The sequence below is a fragment of the Chiloscyllium plagiosum genome, unplaced genomic scaffold (genome assembly GCF_037043375.1).
Source record: "Chiloscyllium plagiosum isolate Xiang-an unplaced genomic scaffold, Cpla_swu_hap1 HiC_scaffold_31, whole genome shotgun sequence".
Lineage (NCBI taxonomy): Eukaryota > Metazoa > Chordata > Chondrichthyes > Orectolobiformes > Hemiscylliidae > Chiloscyllium > Chiloscyllium plagiosum.
In genome coordinates this window covers 2,993,685-3,017,738 of record NW_028270169.1, presented here as the reverse complement: position 1 = coordinate 3,017,738, position 24,054 = coordinate 2,993,685, and the positions used below count along the sequence as shown (strand labels likewise).

General features: G+C 48.9%; 1 protein-coding gene across 1 annotated transcript; it reads left to right on the top strand.

The window, feature by feature from the left end:
* Positions 1–552: 552 nt before the first annotated feature.
* tsr1 (TSR1 ribosome maturation factor) lies at positions 553–23,523 on the top strand. Its single transcript, XM_043718048.2, has 15 exons — positions 553–754; positions 1,149–1,252; positions 2,044–2,260; positions 9,778–9,912; positions 10,556–10,974; positions 12,265–12,412; positions 14,013–14,167; positions 14,987–15,192; positions 16,191–16,350; positions 17,867–17,977; positions 20,458–20,590; positions 21,226–21,342; positions 21,710–21,850; positions 22,207–22,281; positions 23,286–23,523. The coding sequence occupies exons 1-15, from the start codon at positions 634–636 to the stop codon at positions 23,462–23,464; spliced, it is 2,421 nt and encodes an 806-aa protein (XP_043573983.2). The 5' UTR covers positions 553–633; the 3' UTR covers positions 23,465–23,523.
* The last annotated feature ends 531 nt before the right edge of the window (positions 23,524–24,054 follow it).

Here is a 24,054-nt window from a genome sequence, read left to right as displayed (position 1 = left end):
TCAACAGTAATTTCCACAAATGGCACTATTAAATCTGGACAGAATTGCAGTCTGTCAGTTATACAAACAACAACAACATTTTTTTTCCAAAAATATTGCAGATGCTGGAATACCTGCCTCAGAATTATTGGCAGGCCTGGTATTTCCAGAATTATCTGACTTTATATTTCAATTTGAAGATCACTAATGGGTCCAGATTTGCAGTCATTTGAACCCTCCCTAACGCTGTTTGCTCTGTGTTTCTGATCATGAACCACTAGATTGATTCCCGCCAAGTCAAGGCTGCTCCTGCCAACCTCCCCCACAAATCGTCCGCTCCTCCAGTATTTGATTCCTGAAGAAGGGCTTATGCCCGAAACGTCGATTCTCCTGTTCCCTGGACGCTGCCTGACCTGCTGCGCTTTTCCAGCAACACATTTCCAGCTCTGATCTCCAGCATCTGCAGACCTCACTTTCTCTCACTCCTCCAGTATCCCAGGATGCCGCGGGACTGTAGGTCTCCACGAACCATACACTCCTCCAGTATCCCAGGATGCCGTAGGTCTCCACGAACCATACACTCCTCCAGAATCCCAGGATGCCGCGGGACTGTAGGACTTCTCCTGCTGCCGCCGCAGTGAGCTCTTTGTGAAGATGGCGGGCGGTGGGTGCGTGCAGCAGGAGCGACATCGGCCTGGGGCCTTCAAACAGAACAACAAGGCCCACAAAGCCGGCAGGCACCGCACCAAGGGCTGCCTGGAGCGGGAGCAGAGAGGTGCGGGCGGGGCTGGGGAGCACACGTGGCTGTGGGGGGTGAGGGTTAGGGTGGGGGGTGGGCTGAGGGGTGGGGGGTGAGGGTTAGGGTGGGGGCTGGGGTGGGGGGTGAGGGTTAGGGTGGGGGCTGGGGTGGGGGGTGAGGGTTAGGGTGGGGGGTGGGGGCTGGGGTGGGGGGTGAGGGTGGGGGGTGAGGGTGGGGGCTGGGGTGAGGGGTGGGGGCTGGGGTGAGGGGTGGGGGCTGGGGTGGGGGGTGAGGGTGGGGGCTGGGGTGAGGGGTGGGGGCTGGGGTGAGGGGTGAGGGGTGAGGGTTAGGGTGGGGGCTGGGGTGGGGGCTGAGGGTATAATCCCTCTCAGGACTGTGGTTGATCGCTGTGTCTCTGTGTTGGCTCCAGGCAGAGTGAGTGTGAAAGTGAGCACCAAGAAGCTGAAGAAGGAGCTGAGGAGACACGATCGGCGGCACCATGCAACTCAGATCCGCCAGCAGAAGAGGGAAGCGGTGAGTGTGTTCTCAATCTTCTGCCTCTGGGTACTCACCCCTCTGTCACCCTTCCAACTATCACCTCTCGGCCTCATCCACACCCTGTCCCCACCCCTACCCCCAATATTTGGGGAAAATGAAATGCACCAATCGACCACACCACCCTGTGGCCCAACATTTCAACTCCCCCTCCCACTCTGCCGAGGACATGGAGGTCCTGGGCCTCCTCCACCGCCGCTCCCTCACCACCAGACGCCTGGAGGAAGAACGCCTCGTCTTCCGCCTCGGAACACTTCAACCCCAGGGCATAATGTGGACTTCAACAGTTTCCTCATTTCCCCTTCCCCCACCTCACCCTAGCTCCAAACTTCCAGCTCAGCACTGTCCCCATGACTTGTCCGGACTTGTCCTACCTGCCTATCTCCTTTTCCACCTATCCACTCCCAGGCTCTTCGCTTGTATTCCTAATGAAAGGCTTTTGCCCGAAATGTTGATTTTACTGCTCGGATGATGCCTGAACTGCTGTGCTTTTCCAGCACCACTCTAATCTAGACTCTTGTTTTCCAGCATTTGCAGTCATTGTTTTTACCCACTGAAAATTAAATAAAACAAAGTGCTGCGCATGCTGGAAATCTGAAACAAAGTACTGGAGAAATTTAGTAGGTGTGTTCGGCAACATCTGTGGATTTTGTGCTTGAACTGCCTCTCCCCATTCCCAGATTGAGTCATACACACAGCTAAAGGCTGGAAAATGAGTTGTATTTATGAGCTACAAAGAGGTGACCTTTCTGACCCATGTTCTGTTCTAGGTGCTCGCAGAGAAGAGGAGTCTGGGCACTAAAGAGGGTCCCCCCCATCTGGTGGGTGTCATCGTCTTGCACTCTGGTACAAGTGGCGAAGATGTCATGAGACTAATTCGGAGTGACGAGACCTCAAGTGTGTACGACCTCGGCAGAAGTGGTGAACGATTTGGCTTGATTTGCCCCAGGTTCAAACAGAGATTCAGCTTCATCCGAGTAAATTCAGGTCAGTGGCAGAGAATTCCTAAAGAGTAATCTCGGCCGATTCATGGTGCCAACATTCTCAGCATTTCATTCATGTGTCTGTGCTATAGTTAGAGAGTGGTAACCCAGCCATTACACATGTTGAACTCCCTAGTGGTGTCATGCAGTCTCAAATGGATAGAACATAGAACAATACAGCACAGAACAGGCCCTTCGGCCCACGATGTTGTGCCGAACATTTGTCCTAGCTTAAACACCCATCCATGTACCTATCCAATTGCCGCTTAAAGGTCACCAAAGATTCTGACTCTACCACTCCCACAGGCAGCGCATTCCATGCCCCCACCACTCTCTGGGTAAAGAACCCACCCCCGACATCTCCCCGATACCTTCCACCCTTCACCTTAAATTTATGTCCCCTTGTAACACTCTGTTGTACCCGAGGAAAAAGTTTCTGACTGTCTACTCTATCTATTCCTCTGATCATCTTATAAACCTCTATCAAGTCACCCCTCATCCTTCGCCGTTCCAACGAGAAAAGGCCTAGCACTCTCAACCTATCCTCATACGACCTGTTCTCCATTCCAGGCAATATCCTGGTAAATCTTCTCTGCACCCTCTCCAAAGCTTCCACATCTTTCCTAAAGTGAGGCGACCAGAACTGCACACAGTACTCCAAATGTGGCCTAACCAAAGTCCTGTACAGTTGCAACATCACTTCACGACTCTTGAATTCAATCCCTCTGCTAATGAACGTTAATACACCATAGGCCTTCTTACAAGCTCTATCCACTTGAGTGGCAACTTTCAAAGACCTATGAACATAGACCCCAAGATCCCTCTGTTCCTCCACCTCACTAAGAACCCTACCGTTAACCCTGTATTCCGCATTCTTATTTGTCTTTCCAAAATGGACAGCCTCACACTTGGCAGGGTTGAACTCCATCTGCCACTCCTCAGCCCAGCTCTGCATCATATCCAAGTCGGAGAAAGTGAGGTCTGCAGATGCTGGAGATCAGAGATGGAAATGTGTTGCTGGAAAAGCACAGCAGGTCAGGTAGCATCTAGGGAACAGGAGAATCGACGTTTCGGGCATTAGCCCTTCTTCAGGAAATTCCTGAAGAAGAGCTAATGCCCGAAACGTCGATTCTCCTGTTCCCTAGATGATGCCTGACCTGCTGCGCTTTTCCAGTAACACATTTCCATATCATATCCAAGTCCCTTTGCAGCCGACAAGAGCCCTCCTCACTATCCACAACTCCACCAATCTTCGTATCATCTGCAAATTTACTGACCCACCCTTCGACTCCCTCATCCAAGTCATTAATAAAAATTACGAACAGCAGAGGACCCTGAACTGATCCCTGCGGATCTCCACTTGTAACTGGGCTCCAGGCTGAATATTTACCATCTATCACCACTCTCTGCCTTCGACCGGTTAGCCGGTTTTCTATCCAATTGGCCAAATTTCCCTCTATCCCATGCCTCCTGACTTTCCGCATAAGCCTACCATGGGGAACCTTATCAAATGCCTTATTAAAATCCATGTACACTACATCCACTGCTCTACCCTCATCCACATGTTTGGTCACCTCCTCAAAGAATTCAATAAGACTTGTAGGCAAGACCTACCCTTCACAAATCCGTGCTGGCTGTCCCTAATCAAGCAGTGGCTTTCCAGATACTCATAAATCCTATCCCTCAGTACCCTTTCCATTACTTTACCTACCACCGAAGTAAGACTAACTGGCCTGTAATTCCCGGGGTTATCCCTATTCCCTTTTTTGAACGGGGCACAACATTCGCCACACTCCAGTCCCCTGGTACCACCCCCATTGACAGTGAAGATGAAAGATCATTGCCAACGGTACTGCAATTTCCTCTCTTGCTTCCCACATAATCCTAGGATATATCCCATCAGGCCCGGGGGACTTGTCTATCCTCAAGTTGTTCAAAATATCCAACACATCTTCCTTCCTAACATGTATCTCCTCTAGCTTACCAGTCCGTTTCACACTCTCCTCTTCAACAATACGGTTCCTCTCATTCGTAAATACTGAAGAAAAGTACTCATTCAAGACCTCTCCTATCTCTTCCGACTCAATACACAGTCTCCCACTACTGTCCTTGATTGGACCTACCCTCGTTCTCGTCATTCTCATGTTTCTCACATACGCATAAAATGCCTTTGGGTTATCCTTGATCCTATCCGCCAGAGATTTTTCATGCCCTCTCTTGGCTCTCCTAATCCCTTTCTTCAGGTCCCTTCTGGCTATCCTGTATCCCTCCACTGCTCTGTCTGAACCCTGTTTCCTCAACCTTATGTAAGCCTCCTTCTTCCTCTTTACAAGACATTCAACCTCCCTCGTCAACCAAGGTTCCCTCACACGACCATTTCTTTCCTGCCTGACCGGTACATACATATCAAGGACACGTCGTATCTGTTCCTTGAAAAAGTTCCACATTTCCACGACATCCTTCCCTGACAGCCTATGCTCCCAACTTATGCTCCTCAGATCCTGTCTTACAGCATTGTAATTACCCTTCCCCCAATTGTAAAACCTACCCTGTTGCACGCACCTATCTCTCTCCATAACCAAGGTGAAAGTCACAGAATTGTGGTCACCATCACCAAAATGTTCACCCACTAACAAGCCCATCACTTGTCCCGGTTCATTACCGAGTATCAAATCCAAAATGGCCTCCCCTCTGGTCGGACAATCTACATACTGTGTTAGAAAAGCTTCCTGGACACACTGCACAAACACCGCCCCATCCAATCTACTAGATCTAAAGAGCTTCCAATCAATATTTGAGAAGTTGAAATTGCCCATGACTACTACCCTGTGGCTTCTGCACCTTTCCAAAATCTGTTTCCCAATCTGTTTCTCCACATCTCTGCTGCTATTGGGGGGCCTATAGTAAACACCCAACAAGGTGACTGCACCTTTCCTATTTCTGACTTCAGCCCATACTACCTCCAAAGGCAGATCCCCCTCGAACTGCCTTTCTGCAGCTGTTATACCATTTCTAATTAGCAACGCTACCCCCCCCTCCTTTTTTACCACCCTCCCTAATCTTACTGAAACATCTGTAACCAGGAACCTCCAACAACCATTCCTGTCCCTCTTCTATCCACGTTTCCGTGATGGCCACAACATCGTAGTCCCAGGTACCGATCCACGCCTTAAGTTCACCGACATTATTTCTGATACTCCTTGCGTTGAAGTATACGCACTTGAACACATCTCTGTGTCTGCAAGTATTCCCTGTCAGTGCTACCTTCTTCTCAGCCTCCCCACACACTTGGACATCCTGACAAACAGCTAGCCTACTTGCCGGACTACAAGTCCGGATCCCATCCCCCTGCCAAATTAGTTTAAACCCCCCCCCGAAGATAGCTAGCAAACCTACCCCCCAGGATATTGGTGCCCTTCTGGTTCAGGTGCAACCCGTCCTGCTTGTACAGGTCCCACCTTCCCCAGAATGCAGTCCAATTGTCCAAACACTTGAAGCCCTCCCTCCTACACCATCCTTGCAGCCACATGTTCAACTGCACTCTCTCCCTATTCCTTGCCTCACTATCACATGGCACCGGCAACAACCTAGAGATGACGACTCTGTCTGTCCTAGCTTTCAGCTTCCAGCCTAACTCCCTGAGCTCTTGAATGACCTCCCCACCTCTTAGCTTTCAGCTTCCAGCCTAACTCCCTGAGCTCTTGAATGACCTCCCCACCTCTCTTCCTACCTATGTCGTTGGTGCCAACGTGCACCACGACTTCTGGCTGCACATCCTCCCCCTTAAGGATTCTGAAGACACGGTCCGAGATGTCTTGGACCCTGGCACCCGGGAGGCAACAAACCATCCGAGAGTCTCGCCCATGCCCAAAGAATCGCCTGTCCGTCCCTCTAACTAGAGAGTCTCCTATAACTAGCGCTCTCCTCCTCTCCCCCTTTCCCTTCTGAGTCTCAAGAGCCAGACCTCATGCCACAGACCCGGTCACTGCAGCTTACCCCTGCTAGGCTGTACCCCCCACCAGTATCCAAAGCGGTATACCTATTGTTTAGGGGAATGACTACAGGGGATCCCTGCACTGCCTGCTTCCTCCCCTTCCCACCTCTAACTGTTACCCAGCTACCTCTGTTCTCTGGCGTAACTATGTCCCTGTAGCTTCTATCTATCACCTTCTCAGCCTCTCGAATAATCCTCAGTTCATCCAACTCCAGTTCCAGTTCCCTAACTCGTTCTGTGAGGAGCAGGAGCTGACTGCATTTCCTGCAGATGAAGTCGGCAGGAGTATCGGTGGTCACCCCTACCTCAAACATCCGGCAGGAGGAACATTCCACTGCCTGCGCTGCCATTACTCTACACTTCGTCACCAAAGCAAGAACACTGAGTAGCTTACCTGTGAACTTTAAAGTTACGTTAGAGGAGGAGGATGGGAGGGAGGCCCTACTATGTAGGGTCTGGGGTATAGAACACACCCACTCAAATATCAATCACTTACCTTCCCGACCAGCTCTGCGCTCCAACCTTCTGCTGGATACTTCTGCTGGGTTGTTGTTTGCGTCTACAACCTACAGGAAAGTAAACCAAAGAACTCCGGATGCTGCAAATCAGAAACAAAAACAGAAATTGCCAGAGAAACTTGGCAAGTCTCACAGCATCTGTGGAGAGAAATCCAGTGACCCTTTAGAACAGAGTCTAGAGTGTGGTGCTGGAAAAGCACAGCAGTTCGGGCAGCATCTGAGAAGCAGGGAAAGGGCAAAAGCCCTTCATCAGGAATGAGGACTGACATAAGCTGCATTCCCAGAAAAAGGTGGAGATGAGACAGCTGTCACTCTTAAGGGTAATTACTTAGTGACAATGTTGTGGAATTGTGCTCCTTGAGCTGTCAATGTCCATTTGTGTCTGAGAGAGAGACAGATGCCTGTGGTTCTTTGTTCATTATGGCCATTTAACAAAGGGCATTCGAAAGTGATTCACAGGAATGTTTCCAGCATTGACACTCTTCAATGATGTCGGAGAAGTTGCTTTTCTTTCGTGGAGAAGAGAAAATTTGTTAAAGGTGATCGAAATGATGAGAGGTCTGGACGGAATACACAGGGAAGCGTTGTTCCTGTTGGTGGAAAGATTGAGAATTAGAGGATATGTTTAAGGTCAATGGCAAAACAAGTGATGGCAACATGAGGAACACTTCCGTGCAGTGAATGGTTAGGATCTATTTTCCACCATCTGAGAGCGGTGGAGACAGGGACAATTGAGGCTTTCAAAACCGATTTGAATTTTTATCTGGAAAGGAAGAGGGTTACCAAGAGAAAGTGGGAGGTATGGTATAAGAGAGTCGCTCATTCAGCAGGCTAGTGGGCTGAATAGTCTGTGTATGTTGTAATCTGCCTGTTTAAACACCAAATGGGCAGCACAGTGGCTCAGTGGTTACCAATGCTGACTCACAGTGCTAGGGACTCAGGTTCGATTCCAGCCTCGGGCGACTGTCTGTGTGGAGTTTGCACATTCCCCCCGTGTCTGCGTGGGTTTCCTCCGGGTGCTCCAGCTTCCTCCCACAGTCCAAAGATGTGCAGGTCAGATGAATTGGCCATACTTACTGTCCCATAGTATTCAGGAATGTGTGGATTAGGTGCATTAGTCAGGGGAAATGTAGAGTAATAAAGTTGGGAAATGGGTCTGGGTGGGATACTCTTCAGAGGGTCGGTGTGCACCTGTTGGGCTTTGTATTTCAAGCAAAAGAACAATGTGTGTGTGAATGGAGAGTGCATGTTTACCAAAGCAGTTTAGGCTCAGTGTGGATTATTTGTGTGCTGCTCTCTGAGTCCAGTTTAGCTGCAGCTGAAAACCAGCCGGATGGTCACACCCCTGGGGAGCCTGGGGTGGCATGGCAGTCACATTCCTGACTTCAATTCAAGAGCCTCTATTCCCTTGACCCTCATAGAACCCTCTGGAGTTAACAAAGGGCTGGGAAATTCACACTTGTTAATAGCCCACCCTCCATGACTGACTTAGTCTGCAGTCACTTTCTGATTGCTGTGGGTCTGCAGCATGTAACAGCTGCTCTTCCAGCCCAGCCTAACTGCTGCTCCGTCCCAGAGAAAATGGGAGCTACGATGGAATCCTGGTATTCAACAGCAGAAACGTGAACATTTAGAAGACCAGTGCAAAAACATCCTAAAATGATAATTAGTCTCTATCATAATGGAGCTGTAATACAGAGACAGGAAACGTTTGGAAAATGCTGGTCAGACCCCAGCAGGGGTATCTGGATTCAGCCCTTGGCTGGGTTCCACATCTCAGCATTGACCTTGGCGTGGGATTAGCAGGGGGTAAATGGGGAGACGTGATTAAAGAAATATTTCCTTTGGTTTAGACAGTTAAATGATGATCTAATGAAGATGATAAAAGGGTTATGGTGATATTACAACATAGAGATGAATCACTTTTTCAAAAGGAGGTTTGAATTAAAGGAATCGCATAAGATTTAAAGTTTTCAGATTTTTACTGTAATAAGCACTAAAACCAACATTGACTAAACTTTACTTAGTATTCAACTAATTTCTAAACTAGAGCACAGATATTACAAACAGTGCAGGAGGAACTCGGCAGGTCTGACTGCATCAGTGCAGAGAGAAACAGTTAAGGTTTAGACTCTGGCTTGATGACACGGTTCTGATCTCATGCCAAGTTTGTACATCTCACTGAGTTCTGGGTAGAAATGTGGTTTTGCTTTGAAAGTTCCAGAAATGTTTCTGGCATTTCCATGGGTTCTTGTCTCCTGCATATCGGAGCAAGACTTGCAGAGTCTTTTTCAAAATCCCTTCATTCATTCCATCGGAGGGTTATTGAATTGACTTGCAGCAGTAAGGCACCCTCTGGTTATCGCTGCTATGATCACTCTGATGCTGCTGTTACAGGTGCAGCTTTCCTTCCCCTCTCTCACATGCTACCATCTTTCTCTCTGTGCATTCTCTGAATGTGATCGACTGGCACTCTGTTTGTTTATCTGTGGTGAAGTTAAGCTGCTTTGTCCTCATTGTCCTGATATTTAACCTGTTACCTGATTGTCATTAAGACTAGATCTGGGTTCTCAGTCCCTGTGGTAACCGGGTCACACTGGCTTATTGCCAACCAGAGCCAGTAGGAGGCCATATTCCATTTTACTTGGAATTAAAAGGGTTGGGTTAAAATATAGCCACCTGGAAAAAAGCTGACATTTGTAACGATGCTTAGGTAGAGATAACCTACTAACACTGGTTCTAGTTCTGAGGGATGTGTGGCAGAACTTTAAAATTTGAACCAGGCCATTAAGGGTAATGTTAGGAAGCATTTGTTCACACAAAAGGATTGGAAATCTTCCTGCTCTGAAAACCTGCGTTATTGAAACTTAGACTTTTCTTATTGGAAGGATGTTGATATTGGGAGCTAAGGTGTGATACAGATCAGTTATGTTAAAACTTGAAAATAGAAAAGATAAAGGGGCAGAATGGCCTCCTGCTCTTCTAACACACTTTCTGTACTATTTTCAGGTGATATCCATGCTGTCCTTGATCTTGCCAAAGTGGCGGACACGCTGATGTTGGTGCTGGATCCACATGAGGGATGGGATAGTTATGGTGACTTCTGCCTCTCCTGTCTGTTTGCACAAGGCCTCCCAAGTCATGGTACGGACTGGGTGCTGGTGGGCTCTGACAGTCCTAGAACAAAGGCATGAGACTATCAGTCTTGAGTTAAAGTTTAAAAGTCTGTTTAGGGTGGGTGGGGATTGGGAGGGACTGCTGTTTGGAGGGGATGAGTATTAGGGAAGGTGGGCTGATGTCAGGGAGGGGGGTGCGCCGACGCCTGTGAGGGTCGGGGAGGGGGCGCCGACATCTGAGAGGGTGGGGGAGGGAGTGTGGGTGCCGACATCTGAGAGGGTGGGGGCGGGGGCGCCGACGTCTGTGAGGGTGGGGTTGGGGGGGCGCCGACGTCTGTGAGGGTGGGGGAGGGAGTGTGGGTGCCGACATCTGTGAGGGTGGGGGGGGCGGGGGCGCCGACGTCTGTGAGGGTGGGGGAGGGAGTGTGGGTGCCGACATCTGTGAGGGTTGGGAGGGGGGCGGGGGCGCCAACGTCGGTGGGGGTGGGGCGCCGATGTCTGAGAGGGTGGGGTGGGAACCCTGAATTCTTTTAGATGAGTAGGAATGACTCATTGGGTATAATGGCATGTCCATGTTCCACACTGTCTCCTGACTAAAGGCCCTGCTGTGGGGGTGTGAGAAATGCTAATCTAGAACAGTGTCCTAATTCTAACTGACTATTATCCCACAGTGTTTGTGGTTCAAGGAATTAATGACCTTCCTGTCAAGAAGCGAACAGATGCTAAAAGGAGTTTGACCAAGATTTTAGAGAGACGTTTTCTTGATGCGAAACTCTTTCACGTGGACACGGAGCAGGATGCTGCACTGATTGTCAGACACATTGCAATGCAGAAACAGCGACACCTTGCTTTCAGAGATCACCGATCCTACTTATTGGCTCAGCAAGTGACGTTTGAAGCTGATGATGGAAATGGGCTGGTGGGGACACTGAAGGTGTCTGGTTATATCCGGGGGCAGCCACTGAATGTAAACAGGCTGGTTCACATTGTAGGACACGGAGATTTCCAGATGCAACAAATTGATGGTTCACCTGACCCCATGCCCCTGAACCCCAAGACTACTAAGAAAAGAGAGGGCCTGACAATAAGTGTGAGTAGAAATTTAACTGAAGCACTCAAAAGGCTTTTCCATAAAATTGTACAGCACAGAAGACCATTCAGTCCATCTGCCTGTGTTATCACTCTGAAAGGTCTATTCAATTTGTCCCCCTTTTCCCATTTGTTTCTCCATAGCCTGCAGTTTTTTTTTTGGTTTTCATGTATTTGTTAAATTTGTTTTGAAAATTATTATTGAATCTGCTCCTCTGCTCTTTCAATGTGTTCCAGGTCATAGCAGCTCATGGGGCAGAAGGAAGCTCTTTATCTCCCTGTTCTATTTCCTGTTTGGTTCTTCAGTCTGTAATAAAACAAAAATGCTGGAAATACTCAGAAGGTTACACAGAATCCCAAGAGAGAAACAGAAAGTTAGTTAGTGTTTCTGATCCATGACCTTTCAGCACACCTTACACCTGTCTCCTTATTGACCTTCCTACATTTTGGAACAGTTTCCCCTCAGATCCTCAATTAAAACCTCTGAGAACATTGACCAGGTTGATTAAGCCTCCTGCAGAGGGATTCCTGTCTTTGAGGAGAACAGTCCTTGCTTCTTCACATAACTGAAGTCCCTCAATCCTTGTTCCAGTTTAGTAATTATAACTATTTAATACTAATACTGATCCATCTTAGAGAAATAGAGACTAGATATCGACCTGCATTGGGAGAGGTTTAAAGGCCACGAGTGGGGCTGGTTTTGGGTGTGATTACATACAATTCAGCTGATGTTTTTGGGTTGTCTGTTATTTTCATATTTCCATTATAAATTGCCACGCCAACATTGAAAAGCATATGTAAATCTGTCATTGTAGTTACACTTTAAATTGTGGGGGTACTGTAGGACTAATGAGATTACAAATTGCAATGGGATTAGCAATATACATTTTATTAGTGAAATTTCATTCGTTCTTATGTCCATATTTAGAATGGAAACTGCTTCAGTCAACACGTCACAATGTGACTACGCATTTCCACCAGGTTTTATGTGGGAAGGTATAATTACAGTCTGATATGTTTGTGTGGGAAGTTTTTTTTACAACATGGAAATATTTATAAATGAAAAGTGATGAGCTGTCAGCAATGAAGTAAATATTTTTGCAATATGTGTTACATAATGTTATCTCAGCAATGTATTTAATAAACGAGAGAGAGAAGCCATTTCAGGGGGCAGAATGTGAGGATGAACTCTTGTGCCTGCTTGAGCAGAGGTCGGAAAGATGGGGTCATCAGGGTGAGCTTGCTATCCTTGATCCTGCACTCATCAATTAGAATCCTTTCTCTTTGTCAGGATCCCTGTGCTGAGATGGAAGAGGACCTGAAAGTTCTGATGAAAGCAGATTCTAGAAAGCAGGAATCGCTTGAATCGGAAGTTGTTCCTGATCCGATGGAGGGAGAGCAGACTTGGCCCACAGACGAAGAGCTGCAGGAGGCTGAGGGTGAGTGGTTCATCCTAAACTCCAGGCACGCTGGGACTTACTAAATATTGCCACTCTGTGCCTCTCCTACCTGTTCCCCCACACCCAGAGACTTCCCAGTTTACATAGTCATACTGCACGGAAAAAGGTCTTTTGGTACATTGAGTCTGCACTGGTCAAAAGCAACCGCCTTGGGGTTCTAATCCCCTTTTTCAGCACTTGTGCCATAGCCATATATGCCTTGGCATCACAAGTGCACGTCTAGATATTTCTACAGTGTTATGAAGATTTCTGCCTCCTTTCCCATCCTTCTATGCAGCGAGTTTCAGATTCCCATCATCTCTGGGTGAAAAGATTTTTCCTCACATCCCCTTGAAGTCTCCTGCCCCTACCCCACTTCATCTTGGTGTTGTTTGGAAACCTGTGAGAATATGATTTGAATGCCTTCTTGATCACTCCAACAGAGAGGGGTAACCTATTTCAAAATCTGTGGAAAGGTGAACAACACTGCACAGTAAAATCCCCCAAAGGTCCTCACAGCAGGATAGCAGAGGTTTTTTTTTGAGGGGGGGGAGGGGTGTTGGATTGGTGTTGATTCGATCCCAGGGAAGTAGGGGGTTGGAGACTTCACTAAGTTCAAATGCTAAACAATGGTGTTGCACACAGTTCTATTGATGGACCTAATGTCCTGCTTCAGATAGTATGGAGTAAGGTTGTTCAAAAGATAAAGCACGTCTTTCTGCATACTGTGTGGGCTATTGTGTGGCTTTTGTTTATCTTAACATTTTTAAACAGATACTTAAAGTATTCATTTAGTTGGACTGAGATTTATTTAAATAGAAATGTTGCACTTTCCTCTGTCTCTGTCATATAATTGCTCTCTTCCCTCATCCCCACAATGCCTCTTGTCCCTCCTCATCCCCTCGTTCTGAACCTCCTCTGAATCTCCTCCAACACATGTCCATTGTTTCTGAGATAATGAAACCAAAGCTGTACACAGCATTTGATTAGTGGTCTCACCAATGTGCTGTGTGACTGCAGCTGGATGTCATAGTTTTCATGTTCCCTTTCTGTTGTAATAAGGCCGAGCATTCCATTCACCTTATTATTCACTTGCTGTGCCTGCGTACTAACCTTGTGACTTGTGCACCAGAGCACCCCACATCCGCAAGTAACGCTCTACTTTTATTTTCTTCCCACCAAAGTAAGCAGCTTGACATTTTCTTGATTACCTTGAGTTTTAACTTCCTCACTAATTAATTCAAACACCTTCCCCCATGGCAGGAGTCAAGCTGACTGAGTGGTAGTCCCTTGTTTACTGCCTCCTTCCCTTCTTGAACAGAGGAGAGTTAGATTTACTATCTCATTAGCCAGTTCTTTCAAGTCCAGCAGTTTGCTCAGTACCATTTTCCTTGGATTGCAACTTGACTAAGTTCCTCTCTCCCTTCCATCTCCTGATGTATGCCAATACTGACATGTTTTCCATATCTTTTGATAGTGAAGGCAGTGAGCCTCCAGTTAATGGTAATTGGAAAATGATGGAAGTTCACTGCCTACTGCTTAGCTTGGTGCTTTGATAACTCAATCGTCACTGTTAGTTCTACCCATCTCCCTCTTCTAGATACTCTGAAGTTAAGCAGGAAGATTGTTCGGAAAGTTCCGAAAGGTACCTCTGATTATCAGGCCACCTGGATTCTGGATGATGAGGGAGATGAGGAGGAGGAAAGTGACGAAGATATGGAGAAAGATGAGATAATGGGCGAGACAGTGTCACAGGTAAACCTTGGTGCTGTTTGTTCTGTAGATCTGTCTCTGAATTGCGCAGAGTTCTAAAGAAAATCGGCTTAAAAATTGTCCCCTGAGTCAGGAAACATTGCTGTTTAATTGTACACCCACTGGGTCAGGTTTTTTTAACAACTTTTTTGAGAGTGAAACAGCCATTATTTTCATCAGGGCTCTGGGGGCCATTTCTGGGACCATATTTAATATTTACATATGGGGAGAACAGCACCATGTGGTCAAGTAAATGAGAGCAATCCCTGGGAGCTGGCCATAAGTCACAATCTGATGTGCAACTTGGGTATGTACATGGAGTTCCCAGAGAGTGTGACAGTGGCTGCTCATCTCACTGGGGCTACAAGGAGCCCCAATTCAGAGTACCTGAGCTTCTGGTAAGTAAGTACAATAGGCTGGCACCCACCGCCCCACACAGCATGGTTCTGAAGGAGTGCTATAATGTAGGTGCTGCTGTCGTTGGGTTGGTGTGCACAGGGGGTATGCTTGTTAAGCTGCATGTGAAAACTCCTGTGATATTGCTGAATGGTGAGTTGTCCTACCAACAACTGACCCCCAGCAGGCATTTATCTGCTAATTCATCTCATTGCTGATAGTCTGGTATTGCTGTGTTTCTTGTAGCTGCTCCTGCCTATGTAGCAGCAGTGAGTGCACTCTGAAACACTTGGGCAGAGTGCGTGAGTGTGGAGCAGCTTGTCTGTGATGTGCTGAAGTGTTACCTGGACACCCCTGGTGCTGTCGATGGTTTTTAAGTGAGAAGGGGATTTGTCACCTCCAGCTGCTATTATTCCTTTCCTATAGGCCAGCGAAGAAAGTGATTGTGAGGAAGAGACTGATGAGGAATGTGAAACCATGACAGTTCCAGAAAGTATTCGTGATGATAATTATGATGAGAAGGTTGATGAAGAGGAGGAGATGATGATGCTGGAAAAGTGCAAGCAGGAGCGAATGGATGAAATGTTCCCCGATGAGGTAGACACACCGAAGGATGTAGCTGCTCGAGTCAGGTGTGTGGAGGCTGCCTGATATTGTGGAACTTGGTCAGTAACCAAGACTTGGTCCCGAGACTCCACAACACAATGATGGACAGGTCCATCCTTCCAGTCATTACCTTTTACTACTGTACAGCATTTCCAGGTGTCAATGATATAAGTTGACAGCGAATCAAACTTGCTGGTTACCTTGGCACTGAGCAGCACCTAGCAGGGACACTCAACGGTAGTTCTTTGTGCTTTGTTGGACAATACCTCCGTTGCTGGACACTACAGGTAGCTGTTGCAGTCCAGTGCTGGGCATGCCTCTGTGCACTCTCACAAGTGCATCATGTGAGAACAGGTCTTCATTGAGCAGTGTGGCACAACATGGTTCCACAGTTAATCTATGCGAGTTGTTTCGGTTCAAAATGACGATGGAGTGAGGGACTGAACATTCTGGCCTTTTGGTGAAGCTAGAATTCCTTTACTGAGATCCTCCTCCTTCATGATACAATACCTGTGATAAATCCGTCAGCTCCTCCTTCAGGTCTGCTTGAGCTGTTTGGGTTGTGTAGATGGAAGATTATTTGTGTCCAGCAGTAGGATGGTTCATAAGCAGATGATGCTGTGAATCCAATTGATCATTTTATATCCATTTACTGTCATTCTCAGTGCAATTGGGATTGTTTAGCAAAGACAGTTCAATCATAGAATTGCATCGAATATTGGATATGTTTTGGGACTGAAAGTGGCAGCTTTAGGCCCATTCATAAGTTTTGGGTTAGAGTGAGCAGTGATCTGATCAGGGTAGCCAGTATCCAGCACGATGGCTAGCTATCCTGTTATGGCATTGAATAGCTCTTCCAAAGCATCAGCACAGATATGTCTGGCTGAATGGCCTCCTGTGTGGACTATTCTGTGATTGTGGTGGGAATGTGGTACAGGATAATGTAAGAGAACACTAATCGGTGCTTTCGATTCTCCCGAAATGATGTCTGATTATTCTGGACATGTTTTGTTGACCTCCACAGGTTTCAGAAGTATCGGGGGCTGAAGAGTTTCCGCACTTCACCCTGGGACCCCAAGGAGAACTTGCCGCGGGATTATGCCAGAATATTCCAGTTCCAGAATTATACCCGGACAAAGAGAAGAATCTACAGGGAGATTGAAGAGGAGGTGGAAGGTGCAATGGTAATTGGGGCAGGGGTGTGTAATGTGTGGGGGAGGGTGAATTTGGGTATGGTGGTGGGGAGGTGTGCTGGGGGGAGCGCTGTTATGTCTGTGCTTTCAGGATTCTGAATGTAGTTTCAGCAGCAGATGGGCAGGGAGGTGTCGTGCTGCGTATGTTTGAACTGTAAAGATCCCAGATTGGTTTTAGACAGCACGTTCCTGAGCTCTAATTTCAGATATGTGTATCAGCTTTAACCAGAGACCAGGGTTTACTGTTTAACCTCAGTGGGATGTGCTGGGACACAGTTCCTGAAGGGGCTGTTTCTCACTGGGACACAGTTCCTGAAGGGGCTGTCTCTCACCGGGATACAGTTCCTGAAGGGGCTGTTTCTCACTCGGATACAGTTCCTGAAGGGACTGTCTCTCATTGGGATACAGTTCCTGAAGGGGCTGTTTCTCACTGGGACACAGTTCCTGAAGGGGCTGACTCTCACTGGGATACAGTTCCTGAAGGGGCTGTCTCTCGCTGGGATACAGTTCCTGAAGGGGCTGTCTCTCGCTGGGATACAGTTCCTGAAGGGGCTGTCTCTCGCTGGGATACAGTTCCTGAAGGAGCTGTCTCTCGCTGGGATACAGTTCCTGAAGGAGCTGTCTCTCGCTGGGATACAGTTCCTGAAGGAGCTGTCTCTCGCTGGGATACAGTTCCTGAAGGAGCTGTCTCTCGCTGGGATACAGTTCCTGAAGGAGCTGTCTCTCGCTGGGATACAGTTCCTGAAGGAGCTGTCTCTCGCTGGGATACAGTTCCTGAAGGAGCTGTCTCTCGCTGGGATACAGTTCCTGAAGGAGCTGTCTCTCGCTGGGATACAGTTCCTGAAGGAGCTGTCTCTCGCTGGGATACAGTTCCTGAAGGAGCTGTCTCTCGCTGGGATACAGTTCCTGAAGGAGCTGTCTCTCGCTGGGATACAGTTCCTGAAGGAGCTGTCTCTCGCTGGGATACAGATCCTGAAGGAGCTGTCTCTCGCTGGGATACAGATCCTGAAGGGGCTGTCTCTCGCTGGGATACAGTTCCTGAAGGGGCTGACTCTCACTGGGATACAGTTCCTGACGGTGCTGTCTCTCGCTGGGATACAGTTCCTGAAGGGGCTGACTCTCACTGGGATACAGTTCCTGAAGGGGCTGTCTCTCACTGGGATACAGTGAGGCTCATGTTGCCAGTGACCCATGTTTACGTTGGAACTCCAGTATTGTCCTCTCTTCCCTCCATGTGTCACGGGGCCTTCCATATACCTCTGCTGGTTATTGCCTGCTGAAACCCTGACAGGTTTTCACCCACTGCCTGTGCTGCCAGCTGAGATGTTGGGGAATCTCTGTTGCTGAACCTGGTATTGTACATGAAGAGGGTATGTTTCTCACACTTTGTTCATTGTACCAGAGAGTTTGAGAGCATTTTGGGATTTATCAGCTCGTTTGAGTCAATGCTGAGGTTTTAGCTGCTGCTGTGTTTAGCTGACTGGTGGTTTTCTCTTCCTGCTGACAGCCAGGCTGGTATGTTACTGTACACATTGGCAGCGTACCTGTGTCACTGATGGACAGTCTCGACCCAGAGGTTCCCATGGCCCTCTTCACCCTGCTGCCGCACGAACACAAGGTACTGCACACATTGTCTTGGGGGTGGGAGGAAGCCAGTCAGCCCCTCGAGCCTGCTCTACCGTTCAGTAAAAAAGTGGCTGATGTACTTGCCTATCTCATCCTCTCTCATACCAAGGACCTATCCATCTTCCCTCAAAAATATTCAGACTCTGCCTCCACCAACATTTCGCAAAGACTTCCAAAGATTCATGTTCCTCAGAGAGAGAAAAGCCCATACCTTTGTCTTAAATAGAAAATCCCTCATTAGTAAATATTGACTCCTGGTTTGAATTCTCCCACAAGAAACAATCTTTCTATGTCTACCCTGTCAGGATCCCTCGGGATGTCAGAAATATAGAAGCAGGAGTAGGCAACCAATTCAATATGGTCAAACATTTCCATGCTCAAAGTTTGTGCAAAGATTTGTAGCTCGGGTGCTCGTTGTTGTGGTTCTTTTCGCCGAGCTGGAAGTTTTTGTTGCAAACGTTTCGTCCCCTGGCTAGGCGACATCATCAGTGCTTGGGAGCCTCCTGCGAAGCGCTTCTTTGATGTTTCCTCCGGTGTTTATAGTGGTCTGTCCCTGCCTAGGACTCATAACGGCACACAAACCAACAGCCACGCTCAGACAACAACTCACCAGAACGAAGGACCCGATACCCAAACAAATGTAGTGTACAAAATACCATGCAAGGACTGCACAAAACACTATATAGGACAAACAGGAAGACAGCTAACAATCCACATACATGAACATCAACTAGCCACAAAACGACACGACCAGCTATCCTTAGTAGCCACACACGCAGACAACAAGCAACATGAATTCGACTGGGACAACACTACTATCATAGGGCAAGCCAGACAGAGAACAGCCAGGAAATTCCTGGAGGCATGGCATTCATCCACAAACTCCATCAACAAATACATCGACCTGGACCCAATATACCAACCACTACAGCGGACAGCTGAAACTGACAACCGGAAGCGGCAGGGACAGACCACTATAAACATCGGAGGAAACATCAAAGAAGCGCTTCGCAGGAGGCTCCCAAGCACTGATGATGTCGCCTAGCCAGGGGACGAAACGTTTGCAACAAAAACTTCCAGCTCGGCGAACAGAACCACAACATTACCCTGCTCTTTACACACCCCATCCCTCTATCCCTGTGTACCATAGTCAATCTCTAACTTAAATATACTCCAAGCCTGAGCTTCCCCAGGCACTCTTTGGAAAAGAGTTCCAAACATTCAGAGCCTCTGAGGAAAAGAACAAATGTCTTGGTCCTAAATGGCATCTTCCGACCAGGGGGTTCCATCTTAGCTGTATTGGCACTGTGATTGTCCCTTTTAAGTATTTTCTAAGTTTCAATGAGATCACCTCGCATTCTTCAGAACTCGGGAGAGAATACAGGACCAGTTTGTCCAACATCATTTCGTAAGCTGGCCTCACCCTCCCAAGAACAATTCTGGTAAATCTTTGTTGTACTCTCTTTCTGGCAGTAATATCGTTCCTCAGATAGAGAGACCAAATGTGCACACAAGGCTCTAGATGCAGTTTAACCACGATCATATGCACGTCCTGTACCCCAGTGTTATACACTGACAGACCTGTCCCCAACAGTACTGTACCCCAGTGTTATACAGTGACAGACCTGTCCCCACCAGTACCGTATCCCAGTGTTATACAGTGACAGACCCGTCCCCACCAGTACTGTACCCCAGTGTTATACAGTGACAGACCTGTCCCCACCAGTACTGTACCCCAGTGTTATACAGTGACAGACCTGTCCCCACCAGTAACGTATCCCAGTGTTGTAAAGTGACAAACCTGTCCCCACCAGTACCATACCCTAGTGCGATACAGTGACAGACCTGTCCCCACCACTACTGTAGCCCAGTGTTATACACTGACAGACCTGTCCCCACCACTACTGTAGCCCAGTGTTATACACTGACAGACCTGTCCCCACCAGTACCATACCCCAGTGCGATACAGTGACAGACCTGTCCCCTCCAGTACTGTAGCCCAGTGTTATAGAGTGATTAGATTAGATTAATTACATGACAGTGTGGAAACAGGCCCTTCGGCCCAACAAGTCCACACCGAACCGCCGAAGCGTAACCCACCCATACCCCTACATTTACCCCTTACCAAACACTATGGGCAATTTAGCATGGCCAATTCACCTGACCTGCACATCTTTGGACTGTGGGAGGAAACCGGAGCACCCGGAGGAAACCCACGCAGACACTGGGAGAACGTGCAAACTCCACACAGTCAGTTGCCTGAGGCAGGAATTGAACCCGGGTCTCTGGCACTGAGGCAGCAGTGCTAACCACCGTGCCGCCCACGGACAGGCTGGTGTGTTTGTGTGCTACTGTTAATCTGTGAATTTGATGCCTCTTCTCATGTACATGTCTCTTTGATGGTGATATATACTTGAACAGTTTGAGGTTTTATTCTCTAACTCTGTCTTTCTCTCCCCCTCTCTATCATAGATGTCAGTGATGCATTTCCTGCTCAGGAGGCACGCAAGCAACACTGAGCCCATCAAGTCGAAAGAGGAGATGGTGTTCCACTGTGGCTGCAGAAGATTTCGGGCTCCACCTCTGTATTCCCAGCACACATCAGGTATGTGAACTTCCTGGCAGGTATTGGACCAGAGTGGAGGGAGGGAGCTCGTCGTGCTGATCCTGTTCTCATCTGGTGACCAGTGACAATCATTGATGAAGCGTTAAAACAGGGGCTTGTGTTTCTGTGTGGCGCTGAGGGAGCGCCGCGCTGTCGGGGGCTCAGCGCTGAGGGAGCGCCGCGCTGTCGGGGGCTCAGCGCTGAGGGAGCGCCGCGCTGTCGGGGGCTCAGCGCTGAGGGAGCGCCGCGCTGTCGGGGGCTCAGCGCTGAGGGAGCGCCGCGCTGTCGGGGGCTCAGCGCTGAGCGCTGGTTTCTGTGAGGCGTTTTTTTTTTCTTTCAAGCAAAAGTGTATGATGTTGGAGCATGAGTGTAAATCATTCTCACTGTTACCTTGGCCAATATTCCTGATTTCATGGTCATTAAAAACAGATAAATGGATCTTCTGCCATATTGCCATTTCTCTAACTATGCTCGGCGGCCTAAGGCCTAGGTTGTTGCTTCTATAAGAATAGGGAGAACATTTTAAATATTAATCGCAGCTTGTAAATAGCTTTGGGTTTTTGAGGGGCCTGATTTTCAGCAAATGTCTCAATATGCTGCTCCTTTATTTAAACCATGCCTTTCCTCTACCCCAGCCAACAAGTTCAAATATGAGCGTTTTTTCCGTTGTAACAGCACTCTGGTGGGCACTGTGTACGGTCCAATCACCTTCTCGCCAGCCTCCGTCCTGATGTTCAAGCAAAGAGTCAATGGTATGTGCAGTAGGTTGTCGTCTGAATCAGTGGGTGAGTGGAACGGCAGGCAGATGGCTGTCTCGTGGGGGTGGGACTGATGGGTATACTGCTCTGTCTTGGGATGCTGAGAGTGCCTGTCTGTAGGGTGGGGTGGGCATGGGTATTGCTGGCAGGAGGAGGACGATGGAGTGTGTGTGGTGCCAACATGGTGGAATAGCCACTATAATGTATATTACTGTGAACAGTTGCTGCATGGAGTTGGGGATGGGGAGCTGGGTCCTCAGTGTGTCACTAATATTCTGGAGGAGAGCTGTTGTTCGCACTGCAGCTCAGAGCTGCTCCTGGTCTCAGTGTTTGTTGTCTCCACCTCTCTGATTGGTCCCAGGTATGCACGACCTCATTGGAACCGGCTCTGTACTGAAGGCTGACCCTGACCGCATCATCGTCAAGAGAGTTATCCTGAGTGGCCATCCCTTCAAAATCCTGAACAAAACTTCCGTGGTGCGCTACATGTTCTTCAGCCGAGGTGAGGAGCTGGGCAGTGCCAGGGTTTAGGGCAGCACTGAGATTCAACTCTCTAAACATCAACTTTTGGCGAGCAGAAATCTCAGGCACAGACATTTGGATCAGGAATACATGAACCTCACACTGAATGCTGCAGTTTAAAAGCTTTACTCCATTTAACCCCGTGCTCTCCCTGTCCTGCGTGTGTTTGATGGGGGACAGTGTAGAGGGAGCTTTACTCTGTATCTAACCCGGTGCTGTCCCTGTCCCTGGGTGTGCTTTAATGCCACTTTGGAAAGAGATGACAGTAACTAAATTTCTTGATCCTTCACCAATGAACAGTGGCTGATGATATTAAGGAGGAGATTTGTTTTACAGAGGATGTGCTGTGGTTTAAACCAGTGGAACTTCGAACAAAATGGGGACGAAGGGGTCACATCAAGGAGCCTTTAGGTAAGGTCCTTTCTAGCACTTGATCTGATGAATCATCTGGTGATGGTTAATGAACTAATACACTTCATACCAATCCTCTCTCCCTCAGCGCTGACCCTCCGACAGTGCGGTGCTCCCTCAGCGCTGACCCTCCGACAGGGCGGCGCTCCCTCAGCGCTGACCCTCCGACAGGGCGGCGCTCCCTCAGCGCTGACCCTCCGACAGTGCGGTGCTCCCTCAGCGCTGACCCTCCGACAGGGCGGCGCTCCCTCAGCGCTGACCCTCCGACAGGGCGGCGCTCCCTCAGCGCTGACCCTCCGACAGTGCGGTGCGCCCTCAGCGCTGACCCTCCGACGGGGCGGCGCGCCCTCAGCGCTGACCCTCCGACGGGGCGGCGCTCCCTCAGCGCTGACCCTCCGACGGGGCGGCGCTCCCTCAGCGCTGACCCTCCGACAGGGCGGCGCTCCCTCAGCGCTGACCCTCCGACGGGGCGGCGCTCCCTCAGCGCTGACCCTCCGACGGGGCGGCGCTCCCTCAGCGCTGACCCTCCGACGGGGCGGCGCTCCCTCAGCGCTGACCCTCCGACGGGGCGGCGCTCCCTCAGCGCTGACCCTCCGACGGGGCGGCGCTCCCTCAGCGCTGACCCTCCGACGGGGCGGCGCTCCCTCAGCGCTGACCCTCCGACGGGGCGGCGCTCCCTCAGCGCTGACCCTCCGACAGGGCGGCGTTCCCTCAGCGCTGACCCTCCGACAGGGCGGCGCTCCCTCAGCGCTGACCCTCCGACAGGGCGGCGCTCCCTCAGCCCTGACCCTCCGACAGGGCGGCGCTCCCTCAGCGCTGACCCTCCGACAGGGCGGCGCTCCCTCAGCCCTGACCCTCCGACAGGGCGGCGCTCCCTCAGCCCTGACCCTCCGACAGGGCGGCGCTCCGTCACCGTTGTAATATGGGTGGTCGTGGGTTGAAGGTTAATCTTAGTGAGAGCTCTGGGATAGTAACTCTGACCTAACAAATGGTGTTGTTTTCAGGGACTCACGGACACATGAAATGTTTGTTTGATGGCCAGCTGAAATCCCAGGATACTGTGCTGATGAACTTGTACAAGCGAGTTTTCCCAAAATGGGCATATGATCCCTACGTTCCGAGCCCAATACCTTGGGAGCGAACTGAATCTACTGTCAATGTGCTGGAGATTGAGATCGATTAGAGTGTCCAGCCAGAGTTCCTCCTCTGTGCCTTTTATTTAAAAAATATTCCATTTCAGAATCTGTTGGCTCACAATCTCCTTTTTAGTTTGTATCATTTGAAGATTTGGAAGTTGATTGGTTGGGGCCGGTTTAAATCTGAAGCGGTTGATGCAATGCCGAGTCATTCCCACAAGGGGTCAGTGCTTTCCTTTGTTTGAATAACCTTGTTATTTCAAGGGATAACGAAAGGCAATGACTAACATTCAAAGAGTACACTGGTGACCTGCAACAGTTCATTGCTATCATGTGCAAAAGTGCAATGGGAAATGTGGCCAAACTATGGCTTACATGGGAAATTATATGTTGTATTAGAGCCAGAGAAGAGGCATACAAATTGGCCAGAAAAGAGAGAACAGATCTGAGCGGGAGCAGTTTAAGTTCAGTCAAAGGGAACAAAGAGAAAATGAGAACATGAGGTTAAGCCTATGGGGAACTGACTGTAAACGTTTCTACAGATATGTGAGGAGAAACAGATTTGTGAAGACAAATGCAGTCCCCTTACGGTCAGAAACACCGGACGGTATAATAGGAGACAAGGGAATGGCTGATC